Source organism: Martes martes, assembly GCF_963455335.1.
Source record: "Martes martes genome assembly, chromosome: 1".
Classification (NCBI taxonomy): Eukaryota; Metazoa; Chordata; class Mammalia; order Carnivora; family Mustelidae; genus Martes; species Martes martes.
In genome coordinates, this window is record NC_137888.1 from 98076485 (window position 1) to 98093626 (window position 17142).

General features: G+C 35.4%; 1 protein-coding gene across 3 annotated transcripts in view; it reads left to right on the plus strand.

The window, feature by feature from the left end:
• NAALADL2 (N-acetylated alpha-linked acidic dipeptidase like 2) overlaps positions 1-17142 on the plus strand; it is a 1359315-nt gene that overhangs the window by 1306429 nt on the left and 35744 nt on the right. For all 3 annotated transcript variants that reach the window (XM_080802354.1, XM_080802355.1, XM_080802353.1), the window contains one exon: positions 2861-3056. In XM_080802354.1, the coding sequence (XP_080658480.1) occupies positions 2861-3056 (196 nt within the window). The remainder of the gene's footprint in view (positions 1-2860; positions 3057-17142) is intronic.

Consider the following 17142-nt stretch of genomic DNA (forward strand, 5'->3'; position numbering starts at 1 on the left):
AGGAAAGGAGATAGACAAGGCAGATAAGGATAAAAATATTGCAGATACTATAATGTACGATCAAAGTAGATGATTCAGTGATATGCCAGGCATAGTGTTAGTCTGAGGAAATGGCCGTAAACAAAACAGACAATAATCTCTTCCTTCACAGAGCTGACATTCTAACAGGGATTCAGTATCATGGGGGAAAAATCATTTAGGGTCACAGCTTACATAGAGTCAGTGATGTTAGTTTCTGGGTCTTATTTAAATGGACAAATAAGTTCTAATTGGCATTAAAATGCTATTAGGAATCTTTGGAACATCAGTTATGTATACAAATGATTAAGAGAACGTTGAAAGTAAAGCTACTTTTCAATTTGTAAGCTTATACCCTGGAAGTAATACATAGGGGATTGTGTAGATGGCAAGTGTTCACTATCAGGGTCCTTTCTGGAACAAGACAGTTCTTAAAGCTGTCAGTTCTCTATATCCTCACCACCATGAAAGATAAATTCATTTAAAGCTAAATAAAGTAGAATGGTACAATTTGTCTCACTCGATTCAGTAGTAATGTCTTCAATTCTGTAGTGTGTGTTAGATCAGAACAGATTTTTCTTTCTTAAATGGAAGACTCTAAGATGTCAAACTTGTTTTTTTCTGTTGTTCAGTCTTTCTATTCCAGTATAATTCAAATGTGCCTTTTTTGTCTTATTTTTTCCTTGTACAATGGTATTTCCTATAAGGTCCCTATATATTAACTTCAGTGAACCATCACAATTTAAAATAAACCATAACTTCATAAAATGGCGTTATCATTATAACTGTTTAAATAACAGAGTGCTGAATTTCCTCAACGAGCAAAAATTTCTCCTCTCGCAACCTCAGGTTTTGTTATGATATCAAACAAGATAATTAATGAATATAGAATGTACTTTGAAAACATCGAAATGCCAAAACCTGTGAACTCCTATGAACAATTCATATTGTTAATATCAGTGAACAGAAAGCATACAAATGTGGCAATCTCTTTATAGTTCTCATGAAAACCACTTATGTCTGCACAGTTTTCTTTGGTTATTGGATTTTTTCCTGAAAATACTTTATTAAGTCTCTTTTGTTTATTTAGTAAACAATTATTGAGTATCAGAATTGTGCGGGCTTCTGAAGAAAGTGAAATAGTGAATAATGTGAAATAGTCCCCATCAGATGAAGGGGAAAGACAATAAATGTTTAGGTAGAGGTTGGTAATTCTATGAAGACATATTCTACACATCAGCTATAATTCTAACCCAGATAATCTTTCCTTAGCTCCTCAGTTCTCTACAGTGCTTCTTAAACTTTAAAATGTGGGTAAAAATCTGGGTAGCATGGAGATTCCTGGGCTCTATGCCTAGAGAGATTCAGCAGGTCTGCGAATCTGCATTTTCACAAAGACCAGGCGTTTGAGGATCCGGTAACCCTTGCACTTCACTTGGAAAGAGTCCCTTTGTGATCTTTCCCTTTTGCTTGAGACTTCCCCAGCCAAAGGTCCCAAATGGCCTCCTCCTCTCTCCATTTGCTTATATCAATGTCATGCTCTCAGGACAGCCCGTTTAGGCTGGCTGCCGGGACAGCCATCAGGCCCCTGTTCATTTCATCACCTCAACATGACATAGTTCTCTGTATTGAGTTTCTGACCTTGCTGGAGTCAGTTGTACCTAATTTTCTGAGAACAGCACCACCAACTGTTGTCTCACCCAGAGAATGACTCAAATGGTGGGGAATATTGGGAAGAAGATGATGAGGGAATGCCCCTCTCATGGTATAACAAAGGATTGCTTTTTAAACAAGGTGGTAAGTCACATCAGCTGGAAACTGCCTAACTGTAGGGAATACTTTTTGTAACACTTTATAAAATATTCATCATTCAGCCCTCATAATCTATGAAGCAGATGCTATTATCTTATTCATTTTATAAATTAGGATACTGAAGCTCAGTAATTTGTCCAGCATCACACAGCTACTAAGTGGTGTAGCAGGGATTTGAACTCAGGTGGTCTGGCTACAGTTTCTGGTGGCCATTATCACTGTACTAATGCTGCCTTACTCTTAGTCAAAGGAATGCCCTGTTTTTGCTGCCACCATTCATATCAAAATGACTTCCAGTAAGTTATACAAATAGGAACAAAGCATAACAAACAAAAATCATCCCAAAAGCAAAACCAAGCAATGCAAACATTACATAGGATAGTTTTCAGTGTACTTTCAAGTCAAAGATATATTTCAGCTTCAAATTACACGAAATTTTGAATAAAACAAAGGAGCTCATGGACATATCACAACAGAGTAACATTTCTCATGCTCTCAGAAGAGAAGATAACTTCTTTTACAATCTTTTTTTTTTTTTTCACAGAGAAATATAGGATATGTCATGAAAAGCATGAATTTTTGAGTCAGAAAGATCAGGCTTCTAATTTTGGCCTGACATTTATTTGCTTGATGACCTAGTACAATTTGCTTGTCTTAATTAATTCTCAGATGCTCTGAAATAGACATGACAATGCAAACTTTGGTGAATATTAAATAAGATAAATACTTAAAGCGCTCAATACAGTGTCTGGAACATAGCAGTCTCTCAGTCAGTACCTATTTACTAGTATTAGTAGTAGTAGTAGTAATTATTATTACTAGTAGTAGTGGTAGCAGTAAATATAATACTCTTAGCAGAATATAATATTTAGAATATTTTTGGTGGGATTAATATTACAATTTAACTATAAATTATAAATTTAATTATAAAATTTTAACTGATGTTCCTTTTTGACATCATGATTACAGAATGATTATTTTGCTCCTTTGAGGATGTCTCTTCTGAGATGGACTCATTTATCTCCACCAGGTGATCAACCCAACACTCAACAGCTAGCTCTGGCCTCACGCCTGCGGGAGAGTGCTGAACTCTTTCAGTCAGATGAGATGCGTCCTGCTAATGATCCCAAGGAAAGAATTCCCATCCGTGTACGAATGCTGAATGACATTCTCCAAGACATGGAGAAAAACTTCCTGGTACAGCAAGTGCCACCAGGTTTTTATAGGTAGGATATGTGTCTCAACCTTTATTTGTTTATGCCCTTCAATTGAATTTTTATGTTTAACTTTCAGAATGTGTACCTTCTGTGAAAATGACACTATTTTTAATGTAGATATTATGTGTAGTTATATGAGTAATTATTATATGTACACTTTGAGGACCATTCTCTTACCCAAAGGAAATTTCAATTGCATGAGTATAGAATAAAGGAAATTGGCTCGGCAATATCATATAGAAAATGACTAAGAATTTTATTTGACATTAAGCTCAATATGAGTCAGACATGACATGGCTATGGGAAAACCAAATGGAATTATAGGTTGCATTGGGAAAAATACTTTCTTGAATGAATCAAAAAACAAGCCTACACTATTCTTCATAGTAAGACCACATCTAGAGTATTGCATTTAGTTCTAGAGGCTACCTGTCGAGATAGAGCTAAATAAGTTTAATATTCTGGGGAGAGTGGGATTTAGATGAATCTGGAAATGGCCAAGAGATTAAAAATATTAGTTGGAGGGTCATAAGAGAGTGATTCCTAGAAATATTTTAACAATTTTAATATTTTAATAAACCCATTTTGATATGGAAGGGGGATTCAATTTTGGTTTTTAGAGGATGAGAGGAGTATAACATGGTTTTTATTTTATAGTTTCTGATATAGTAGACATTAAAGAGGGAAAATGGAGTTTGAAAGATTCTAATATATTTTACATATTCTTATTTAAGTTTTTTATTTTTCTACAAGACACAAAATATAAGTACACACGACTTTCTATGTAATAGATGCATATATAATGTGTATATGTGTATAACAATTTAATATATGTGTGTGTTTATATCTCATGTATGTGTATGCATGTGAGAATGTGAAAAAAAAGGAAGGAGGCAAAGAGGTATTGAACAAATAATGAGGCAGGAAACTATTTGGCCCAGAACTCTCATTCATAAAGGACCTCAAATTTAGACTTTTGCACTACATCACTTTATGTGTGTGTGTTTGTGTGTGTACATATATAACATACAACATTAAAAATACTCTGGGCTAAACATACTGTGCTTGACCTAAGGACACAACTAGGACTAAATAATTGAAGCATGGATCAAAAATCCCAATCAAAATTCCACTGACATTTTTCGAAGTGCTGGAACAAACAATCCTGAAATTTGTATGGAACCAGAAAAGACCCTGAATTGCTAAGGAAATGTTGAAAAAGAAAAAGCTGGGGGCATCATGTTGCCTGATTTCAAACTTTCCTACAAAGCTGTGATCAACCAGACAGCATGGTATTGGCACAAAAAGAGACACATAGACTGGTGGAAGAGAGTAGAGAGTCCAGATATGGACCTGCAACTCTATGGTCAAATAATCTTCAACAAAACACGAAAAAATGTCCAGTGGAAAAAAAGATAGTCTCTTCAATAAATGGTGCTGGGAAAATTGGACAACTATGTATAGAAGAATGAAACTTGACTATTCTCTTACACGATACAGAAAGGTTAACTCAAAATGGATAAAAGACCTCAATGTGAGGCAGGAATCTATCAAAATTCTAAAGGAGAACATAGGCAGTAATCTCTTCAACATCTGCCACAGCAACTTCTTTCAAGACATGTCTCCAAAGGCAAAGGAAACAAAAGCAAAAATGAACTTTTGGGACTTCATCAAAATAAAAAACTTCTGCAGAGCAAAGGAAACAGTCAACAAAACAAAGAGGCAACCTATGGGATGGGAGAAGATATTCACAAATGACACTACAGACAAAGGGCTGATATCCAAGATATATAAAGAACTCCTCAAACTCAACACCCAAAAAACAGATAATCACGTCAAAAAATGGGCAGAAGACATGAACAGACACTTCTCCAAAGAAGACATACAAATGGCTAACAGACACATGAAAAAACATTCACCGCCATCAGTCATCAGGGAAATTCAAATCAAAACCACATTGAGATACCACTTTACACCAGTTAGAATGGCCAAAATTAACAAGACAAGAAACAACAAGTGTTGGAGAGGATGTAGAGAAAGGGGAACCCTCTTACACTATTGGTGGGAATGCAAGTTGGTGCAGCCACTTTGGAAAACAGTGTGGAGATTCCTTAAGAAATTAAAAATAGAGCTACTATGACCCTGCAATTGCACTACTGAATATTTACCCCAAAGATACAGATTCAGTGAAAGAAGGGCCATATGTACCCCAACGTTCATAGCAACAATGGCCACAATCACCAAACTGTGGAAAGAGCCAAGATGCCCTTCAACAAACAAATGAATAAAGAAGATATAGTTCATGTATACAGTGGAATATTACACTTCCATCAGAAAGGATGAATACCCAACTTTTGTTATCAACATGGATGGGTCTGGCGGAGATTATGCTGAGTGAAATAAGTCAAGCAGGGAAAGTCAATTATCATATGGTTTCACTTACTTGTGGATCATAAGGAATAACATGGAGAACATTAGGAGAAGGAAAGGAAAAGTGAATTGGGGGAAATCGGAGGGGCAGATGAACCATGAGAGATTGTGAACTCTGAGAAACTGAGGGTTTGGGAAGGGAGGGGGTGGGAGGAGGAGTAAGTCTGGTGATAGGTATTAAGGAGGGCATGTATTGCATGGAGCACTGCATGTGGTGCATAAACAATATTAAAAAAGAAGAGAGAGGGGTCCCTGGGTAGCTCAGTCGTTAAGCAGCTGCCTTTGGCTCAGGTCATGATCCCAGGGTCCTGGATTTGAGCCCCACATTGGGCTCCCTGCTCGGCAGGAAGCCTGCTTCTCCTTCTCCCATTCCCTCTGCTTGTGTTCCCTCTCTCGCTGTGTTTCTCTCTGTTACATAAATGAAATCTTAAAAAAGAAGAAGCAGAAGAAGAAAGAAAAAATTAAAAAAAAAAAGAATTGAAGCATAGGAATACACATTTCATTACATATAAGAAAAAATTCTCTGACAAGTAGTGTTCTTAAAAGAGTAGATATGATGCTTTTATAGAGTAGTGAACTCACTGTCACTACATGTTTTCAAACAAAGGCTAAGTAGCTCTAAATATTTGGACTGTATGAGGTTTCAGGTGGCCTTTAGTACCAACATCCTGTGATCTGACAAAACACTTGATCTCTCTGTATCTTAACTTCTACATTTAAAAAATGAGATAGTAGAATGAGACCTGTTTAAAATAAAAAATCTTTCTTAGTTCTGATATTTGGTGATTTTCTATTATGATTTTAAACTCAAATTCTCATTTAAAATCCTTATATCATTTCTTCTAACACTTTGACTTGCATTATAAGACTTTGGAAAATGTTAATTTATTACAATAGATATTTTTAAGACACTGTGGTAAGCGCCACAAACATAGACATTGCCTCAAATTAATAACACCTGCTCTGATAAGGTTATATTACAGATGTGGGGATGGAGAAACAGAATAAACAAGGTAACTAAGTAAAGTAAAGTGTATGGTAGATCTAATAACAGCTAAAGAAACAATTAAGCCACATTATTAAATTCAGCATTATTAAGAAGTTTTAATCAGAATAGGTAAATTATATTTTTAGAATATAAAAATTTTCCTCACTTCTAATTTATGAAAAATTCAAAAATTAATAAAAATTATACATTAAGAATATAGTTTTATATATTATGATATAGTAAATAGTTTCACCATTTGCCTTCCTTGGCACTTACTTTAGATAGAGAAGATGCCTCTGGTCTGAGGTATATGTCCAGAGAACTTTGCATTACCACTTCAATAATATTTATTTATCATACATTTTGAGTGCACAAGGAAATATTGATTTTTTCCTGAGTTAACAGTGATTAAGAAAGTGATTCTTTTTCCTGTTAGTGATATGATTACAGTATAACTTGTATCCCAGTGTGCAAACTTCAAAGTGTTGATTATGATAATGTTCTAACTCATAACAGATTTTAGAATTGAAAGCTTATGGTTCAATATTTTGGCATTACTTTAACTATTGCTACAATTATTGAAGAAATACACGTTTGCCATTATTCTCTTTGACCCTATTAATTCATATATATGCCAACAGCAAATAGATTTAAATAGATAAATGCAAACAGATCACTTCATTTTGATTTATCTGACTGACCTTTATCCCAAGATAAGTTGATCTGAATTTTTACTTCATTCCTGAAATATATAACAAGTCATCCTACTTCATGTTTTCTCTTAGTAGAGAATTCATATTTTTAAATATTCTTGAAGCAGAAATATCAAAATTACAGTAGAATTTCTACTCCCAATTCTTTTAAGTTCTTCTAAACTTTATCGGGGAAGAAATGTTCAAAGTACAAAAATGGGTGTGACAAGATCATATGCAGTTAAAGAAAATGGAAAAATTGATTATAATGATAACCATATGGAGTAAAGATAAAATTGTTAGTTACATTGTATAAAAGAACATTTGGTGAACAAGATTCATTTTTTCTAACATTAAATAACCTTTAGAGATGTTATTCATGTAAGAATCTCACTCTTCAACCTGATGGTGTTATGACAATTCTCATCAAATATACAAGGAGGAAGTCAAAAGTAATTTGCTTTTCAAGAAAGTTGTTGACAGAAGTTCATTGTATAAAACTAAATATTTCATTTAGAATTTGGATCATGTCCCAAAGGATACTGCCTCAACCAAAGTGTTGCTAAACACCGAAACATTATTTTTGGAACATGTGAAGAAATTTTCTTCATAATTCAGCATCAGAAGATTCAAAAATTTTGAAATCCTACAATGTTGCATATAAAATGTGTTTTCTCATAAATAAACCCTCATTGGACACTGCTCTGTGCATGCATATTGATGGAAACTGGCAATATAAGATCCCTACATTTAAGGAGTTTAAGATGTAAATGATATAAATCATGAATAAAAAAATTTGAAGAATACTTATGAAATTTCCTAATGAATACACAGGCAAGAAGTATTGTTGGGATTCAGTGAAGAGAGAAATTATTATCCTGTGATGGTTAAAAATGGTTTTTTAGGGGATGAGGGATATTTACCTGGGCTTAAGGGAATGGTAGGATGTTCATTAAATTAGGGAGTGCTATAGACTGAATTATTTTCTTCCCCCAAAACTTGTATGTTGAAGTGTGATCCTTAGTTGGATGATATTCAGTGGTGGGACCTTTGGGAGTCTCTACCTTTCCTCATGAGTAGGATTAGTGCCGTTATAAAAGAGACTCCAGAGCTGTCCTTTGCCATTTCCTGTCTTGTGAAGACGAGATGTCTGTGGGCCAGGAAATGGACCCTCACCAAATGCCAAATCTGTCAGGACTTTGATCTTACACCTTTCATCCTCCAGAATTGTGAAAAATAAATTTGGGTTGTTTATAAGCCACCAAGTCTGTAATAGTCTGTTATAGTCTCCCAAACTGTCTAAGAAAGGAAGTACTTCCAGGAGAAGATGATGTGAAGAAAGACACAAAAGAGAGGTTGTGCATCATTTGGGGAGTAAAGAACAAGAAGTGGAATAGTTTGGATGGATATTAGGATCATAGTTAAGGAGAATTATGAAGGAATCAAATTGTGGAGTAGTTTAAATTCTCTGTGGAGAGGTTTGAACTTCATTTCTTACACAAAAGAAGCCATGGAGAATTCTGCATCATTAGGAAGATTTAGCTCATGCTCCAGATTGGGTGCCCTAGAGCTGGAAGAGAACAGAAATCTTTGGGGAGACTCATTGTGAGAACTGCTTGGTGTGCTGAGAACCTGACTGAGCATATCAGGGTCAGTAATGAAGAGCAAAGGGCTGATTGGGGAGACAATACTAAGGAAGAATTACTGAATTATGGATTTAGTGGCTTTGAGACTCTTATTTCAGGTTGTCTTTTAGGATTCCCCTGGGCCTGGGCAGACGAAGCAGGGGTGAGTAGTGGCAAGCACCTCCTTTCTGTCCATGTCTCCAGCCACTTAGTTAAGGCACTTGGTGTCGCTGGGTCTTAGGGTGATTATATGATCATTTGTTGATAATGATAATTTCTAAACTCCTTTTTAGCTCTAAGAATCTGATTCAGTGGGCACTCACAGTATTAAGCCTCACCTCTATAATCAGGGAATTCTTCTAATCTTGTGGGAGGAGAACAAGAAACAATACAGTGGCTGATTGCCATGATATAATGAAAAGCTACAAAGTGTTCCAGAGATACTGAGATTAGTAGGCAGTGGGAGCAGATGAAACAATGTATATGATCAGGGACCATGTAAGGAAAAGTAGGTTAGAGACTACAAAGCTTCTCAAAAATATTACTACTGTCAAAATCCCACTATGTAAAATTTGACTCATTGCATTTTCTTAAAAATTCTGACTCTTTCATCTCTTCTCTTCCTTTACTATGACTCCGATATGTACTGCTCTACTACTCCTGGGAACTGGCATTGTCTGGAGATGGGGGCTTGTGGCATCTGTTTTGTTGTTGGATTCTTTTCAACTCCCTTTAGTTATCATTCTGCAAAGGCAGAGTAAGCAGTCTGACCCAGTGAACCTATTCATTCTCTACTACAATATATATATTTTTTAAAGGGAAGAAAGAAAGAAAGTCTTTTTTAGAGCAGTTTTAAGTTTAGAGAAGAATTGAGCAGAAAGTACAGTTTTCATATAACCTCTCTCTCTCTCTCTCTCTCTCTCACACACACACACACACACACACACACACACACACAGTTCCCCCACCCACAAAGCACAGTTTCCCTATTATTCCTATTATCCTTGCTATAGTGTGGTACATTTGATGTATAGTGTGTTACAGTTGATGAACCAACATTAATATATTAGTACTATTAATAGTACCATTAATATATTAGTACAGTTCATAGTTTATGTTAGGATTTCTCTTTGTATTTTACATTCTCTGGGTTTTGATAAGTGTACAATGATATGTGTCCACCATTACTTTGTCATACAGAATAGTTCCACACCCTAAAAATCTATGTTCGCCTCTATCTCTCCTCCTTCCTGCCTGAGCCTCCAGCAACCACTGGCCTTTTTCATGTCTCCAGTTTTTCCTTTTCCAGAATGTACTATCATTTGATCATACAGTGTGTAACCTTTTCAGATTGGCTTCCTCAATTAGCAATGTGATTAAGTCTTTTTTATATTAATTTATTTTTATCACTGAACAATGTTTCATTGTATGGATATACCACAGTTTGCTTATCTATTCACCTCTTAAAGGGCACTTGGTTTCTTTCAACTTTGGCAACTACAACAAAAGCTGGCATATATATTCGTGTGCAGGTCTTTGTGTAGATGTACACTTTTAACTGATTTTGGTAAGTACCAAAGACCACAACTGCTGGATTAGCCCGTGTTTAGCTTTATAAGAAACTGCCAAACTGTTTCCCAAAGTGGTTGTACCATTTTGCAGTCCGTCAAGCAATGAATCAAACTTTTGGTTGCTCCATATCCTCGCTGGCATTTGTTGTTGGTATTCTGGGTTTTAGCCATTCCAATAGATGAGTATTGGTATCTCATTATTTTGATTGCAGTTCTCTAATGAACTATGATATTGAGAATTTTTCCATATGCTTATTTTCCATCTATGTATCTTCTTTGGTGAAGTGTCTTTGACTCTTCTTAAGTTTTGGTTTTCTTGTTGTTCAGTTTTAAAGGCTCTTCTTATATTTTGGATGGGAGTCTTTTATTGAATATGTATATTGCAGTGTTTTCTCCCAGACTGTGGTCTTTTTGTTCTCTCATCAGTCTCTTTTATGAAGCAGAAGTTTTAATGAAATCCAACTTATCAAATTTTTTCTCTAAATACATTGTGCTTTTATTGTTGAATCTAAGAGTTCATCATCAAACCCAAGGTCACCCAGATTTTCTCATATGTTGTGTTCTAGGAGTTTCATAGTTTTACATTTTATACAAGGTCAATGATCCATTTTGAGTTAATTTTTGTGAATAGTGCAAGGTCTATATCCAGTTACATTATTTTTGCATGTGGATGTCTAGTAGTTCCAGTACTAATTGTTGAAAAGACTATCCTTTCTCTATTGAATTGCCCTTCTTTTTTTGCCATATAATATACTTTAATATTGCCTTTTACTGTCAACAGCACACTCGTTCACAGAATAGCTTTCAGAACTAAAACCATCATGCAACAATGATATTGTTTGGAATTTATAAAAAGATTTGGGATTTATAAAATAAGTGTGGGTTTGAGTAGGAAAATTTGCATGGCCTAGAGCAAGCTAAATAGTAACTCTGAAACTCAGTTTCTCAAAAAAACAGAAAAACTCGAAGGTCTATTCATATTAAGATAAATTTATATAAAATACTGGGATAACACTAGATGAAATGAGGACAAAATGTGAGAATATCATTTATAAGCTCTAGAATTCTATATAAATATTACCCAAAGAAGTAACTTTTATTCCATTCTGTTGTTTTTACTTCTGACTTTGATAATATTCTGGATCCCAAAACTTCTTCCTCATATCTCTTTTATCCAAAGGAAAAATATTTAAAAATTCAGTAACATACTTCTCTTTCCCCAGGATTAATACAGTGAAATTTTTCTCTCATTTTTTATCATACATTCCTTTCTCTTAAACATTCGCTAAAAGCTTATGTATTGAGGAATTACAAGATCCCACAGAAAATAAAAAGTTTGGGAAGTGATAGAATTAAACATGCAGTTTTAAAAAAGAATAAGTATAATATTTAAAATGTGTTAGCTTCCAAAATAAATGTGGACACACTAAAGGACAAACCTTCTCCAGTACGAAAGCCTTCTATCAAACCACATTTTTGTATGTGTTCGGGAAACACTATTACGAGCAGCATAGTCTTTGGGGGCAGATTCTCCCTTTTAAGTTTTGAAGTTTTGAAGTTTGAATGACTTTTTAGATTTGGGCACAAGGCATTTGATGCTTGAAATTTAATATCTTATAGAATATGCATTCTTCCTAGCTTATTTTAGAAAAGTTCCCTAAAACGTTTGGCCTTGTCACAAATTTTTAGAATCCTTAAAGGGCATGAGTTCTTAAGGCTACTGTTCTCTCTGTACCTCCTTTCTTCACTTGCTCCTATATCAGGATAAATAGTCTTAAAAATAGGAGTGCCTGGGTGGCTCAGTCAGTTAAGAGTTTGCTTTCAGCTCAGGCCATGATCCCAGGGTCCTGGGATTGAGCCCCGCATTTGGCTCCCTGCTCAGAGAGGAGCCTGCTTCTTCCTCTCCCTCTTCTACCCCGGCTTGGACTGTCACACTCTCACTCTCTCTTAAATAAAGAAAGAAAATCTTTAAAATAAATCAATAAAATCAATAAATCAGTAGTCTTAAAAACAGGAAAGCACTAACTGCTGCTATCTCCTTTAAGTGACTGCACTAAGTTGCACAGACATAGAAAGATCTTTGATTTTAAACTTTCAATGTACAAATAGGAAACCATGGAATGTTAAAACTGCTCTCAGCAAAAATGCGATTGGCAAAGATTTTCTATTACTAGACAGCTGCAATGTATGAGTGTGCAATACAGCACCATGGACTCACGTTATTATACTGGGAGAGGTTATCTGGGTAGGATCCCATGTTTAGTCTCTACATATTTAGAGTCAGCATTTAAACAGCAGAAGCTAATAAGGTTTTCCTTCCCTCCCCATTATGAAATATACATACAGACACACAGACAGATAGACATATGCATTGCTGTACTATTAACTGATTATTTAGGATTAGAAGATGATTTTACCAAAGGATCAGAAATTTGGTGTGGCTTTGGGGAAAGGATTCAGTAATCCTCTCATTGTATCCATATTGCAGTAATTTTTTAAATTACTTTTGTTTGAGAGAGAGAGAGGGTGGTATGGGGCAAAGGGAGAAAATCTCCAAACAGACTCCCTGCTGAGTGTGGAGGTGGGGGGTGCTGGATCTCAAGACCCTGAGATCCTGACCTGAGCCAAAACCAAGGGTCAGACACTTAACCAACTGAGCCCAATGCAGTGGTTTTGATTTGAGGGTGTGGGGAACTGAGAAGGAAACAAGCATGAGCCAATGTTGAATGCTAGCTGCTTGGCAGAAATGGAACTCTAGGAAAGTGAACATCCTCAAGCACCATCATTTGGAATAAATTAAAGGCTGATTATTATGCTTAAAACAAAACTACTGGTTATACCATAATATTGTTCTCTTGTTCTTTCTAAATATGTGGTATTTTAGCTGTATCAGGGTTACATAGTCTGTGGGTGCCAGGGAAGCACCTACATTTATAATATTATTTCTTTGGGGGATACATGTGAGTTCTAAACAATGGCCTTAATCAGGAGGTTTGGGAACACAAACCTCTTTGTAAGTTGAAGGACAGTGTGTATATCTGCTTATACCTGTTGGCGGCGCAGGGTGGGGAGGGGGCAGTCTCTGGCTTTGTGCTCTTATAAAAACTGTGGGAGCACGTTCATAAAAAAGGAATTCCTTTCTGAGATAGTTGGAATGGCCTGGAAGAAGTTCAGACGACAATTTCAAGCTAATCTAAGCCAAGACAATCTTTTGTTAGCATCCTTGAAGGCAGGAAAATGGCAATGTAAATGTCAAGATGCTTCTGCCTTGAGCCAAGAATAAACAAAGCAAGCAATCCATTAAAAGTACTTTTCAAACACATAAGCTTCCAAAACTTTGCTTTTGAAAGATCTTAGAACTAGTTTACACTTAGACAAGCAAAGACATTAGAACTATTAAAAAACACACTTCCCAGATACTCTGTGATCAGGTTTCTAGTTATCTATTCCATATATGCAATTTGATTTAAAGAATTTTAAGAGCTTGAGGGGCACCTGGGTGGCTCAGTTAGTTAAACATCTGCCTTTGCCTCAGGATGTGATCCCAGGGTCTTGGGATAGAGCCCCAGATTGGGCTCCCTGCTCAGCGGGAATTCTGACTTTTCCCATGCCCCTCCCCCTGCTCACATTCTTTCTCTCTCAAGTAAATGAATACAATCTTAAAAAAAAAAAAAAAATCGGGGTGCCTGGGTGGCTCAGTGGGTTAAGCCTCTGCCTTTGGCTCACGTCATGATCCCAGGGTCCTGGGATCCAGCCCTGCATCAGGCTCTCTGCTCAGAAGGGAGCCTGCTTCTCCTTCTCTCTCTGCCTGCCTCTCTGCCTACTTGTGATCTCTCTCTGTCAAATAAATAAATAAAATCTTTAAAAAAATTTTAAAAAAAGACTTTTAAGAGTTTGAAATCTAACCTCTCTCCCTCTCCCCCTGCAAAGAAGCACACTTTAGAATAAAGTGATTTCATTATACAATTTTCATGGTGTTTTAATTAAAGTTAGCTGTATAAGTACTAATAGCACCTCATGTTCAGAGTTTGATTGGTATAATAAGTACTTTGTTCGGGTTGTACTATTTCTTTTAGGGAGGTGTGGGTGGTCTGAATGGAGCTAAAATCCCACCATTGTTTCTCTTGTCATTAATTCTATCAGCAATGCCTCTGATTTCTTTAGACTATGAAAAAATAACTAGTGATTAAGAATTACCATAATGCTTTTAAAATATTTTTTGTAGCGGCCACTTGCACAAAAGAATCTATGTATGAATACAGTTTTATAATCTACACAATGTAAAATTTCCAGAAGAGGATTGAAGACCTGGCTCATGTAAAAAATCTTTATAATGCTGATCATTATATACATTCTCTATTACTTTTTTATGATAAACATATACATTAGCTTCATAATTATGTATCCCTTTCATATTTTAAAGTTTCTACTTCTAAAAGGAGCAAAAAAACTCCCGAATTAAAACAAAAATTAATATACTGCAATCCAAACCTCTTTTTTTAATAGCTCATTTTGTTAATATTGAAACAAAGAACATATCCCATTTTGACAGTTAATGTTCACTGCAGCTTGATTAGACATTGAAACACTTGTTTAAAAAATTTCAATTGACAACTACTACTTTATCAGGCTAATTGATCTAAAACTCAGTCTCCTAGGATCAAAATAGAAATTCATGTGTGCACAACTCTAAATTTTATAAAAATATGTTTCAGGTTTGAGGCTTCTTTCTATATAAGGTGAGAAAAATTACTGTTGTCATACTTGCAAAACAAGACACATTGCCAGTCTGAGAGTGAGTTGTGATTTTATGATATATTTGATAACATTATGAATAAGAATCATAACCATATTCCTCACAGAAGAGTATTTACTTTGTACCAGGCACTGTGCTGTACATTTTCATATATTATCTATAACACTTCTAACAATATTGCAATATCAGTCCTATTAGCCCCTCTATATGGGTTAAAAAACCTGAAACAGGAAAAGTTAACATGTGGCATAAATGGAATTTGAACCTATCTTGTTTTCTCTAAAACCACTATTCTTCCTACTAGGTAACACCGCATATGTTTGATCCAAATTATTCCTAGTTTTCTCAGAAGTCACCAATAAATTTGGTTAGATTTTGGTGCAAATCTAGCCAGGTACTAAAAGACTCAATTTTCATAAAGGCTTGTTAAGTTTCTTGTGTTCTACATTGACAGTTATATATCCTAGCCCTAAAGTTTGCAAAAGTGTTTCATGAGACACCAAGTCTATCCCTACTTCTGGAAAAAAAATATATGTCCTATTGTCTGAATCAATAAAGTTACCTTATCCCAAAATAGTGTCTACTCTTTCTGGTTTCCACAAATCTTAAATGCAGTTAAAAAAGGGGAGACATTTGTCTGCTAAATCTCATATATCATAGTTAGAAAGGTTTTTACATAAATAACAGCATAGTATAGAGAAGGAATCACTAAACTGAGACTTTAGAGATAGGGGCTTAAACCTTAAAAGGCCACTGATAAAGTAACCCTACCAGTCACTAACTTCCAGAAGTTAAGAAACAAAGAATCTTTCTTTTAATTGGTTTACTCAGAGAAGATAAATAAGCAGATTTCTGAGATAATGGAAATGCTAATTGAGTAGGTATTTATAAACCAATGGGAGTCAGCTTTTGATTCTCTTTAAAAATAGTTATTGAGGGGTGCCTGGGTGGCTCAGTGGGTTAAGCCTCTGCCTTCAGCTCAGGTTATGATCCCAGGGTACTGGGATCGAGCCCCACATGGGGCTCTCTGCTCAGTGGGGAGCCTGCTTCCTCCTCTTTCTCTCTCTCTCTCTGCCTGCCTCTCTGCCTTCTTGTGATCTCTGTCTGTCAAATAAATAAATAAAATCTTTTAAAAAATAATAATTATTGAAATAATTATTCTGGTGAGGGAAGAAAAATAATAAAATTTAAGTTCTCCATGAAACCATATTAAACATTTTAGCCTTTGTTTCTCTCTTTTATCACCTATTTTTTTCTATCAGTATAACATATTTTAGCATTTCCATGTATATAAACATCTTGTTGATTTAATGTGATACAAACAGAATTAAGAGAAAGGATCATGCTCAGTATTTCCTTTGGACCCACTACATCACATAAAATTTTGCTATATAATGAAACTAAAGTACTTGATTGAGGTGTAGATCATGTTTACTAGAGAAAATCCAGAAATCATTGTATTTGCCAATATCTAGGTTATTAGGAGAGACATCTTATTCTTATAATAAGAAAGTTGATCTCTATACCACACACACACACAAACATGCAACAGGTATAACATATTGAGATGGCACAGGTAGAAAGGACTGAGAACTCATAGACATGGTTGTGTACAGCACATATTTATTCCTGGAGCCCCCCCGCCCCCAGTGTAATATTTTGTTCAAATAACAGCTTACTTGAGTTACTCCAGTTGAGGAGGAAAGGGACACAAATGTCGTTCCTTCTCCATGGCCACAAAAAGGGCCTTCATGGTTTGCCAACCACTACATTTGGTTGTGTTGTTTATCCACTCTGCTTACCAAGGTCACAACTCTGTAACATTTTCATCTCATGTACCAAAAAATAAAACGGAGGCTATGAATTTATAACCATATTGAAATGACATCAACTTTTAAAGTTATAAGGACCATAGGATGAAATGGAAATAGGAATAGTTAGAGCTAAATATAATATACAATTTAATATACAATTGATACAATCCTAATAAAATGTAACAACAAACTCTCAAATTACATATGGTGGGATTCTAG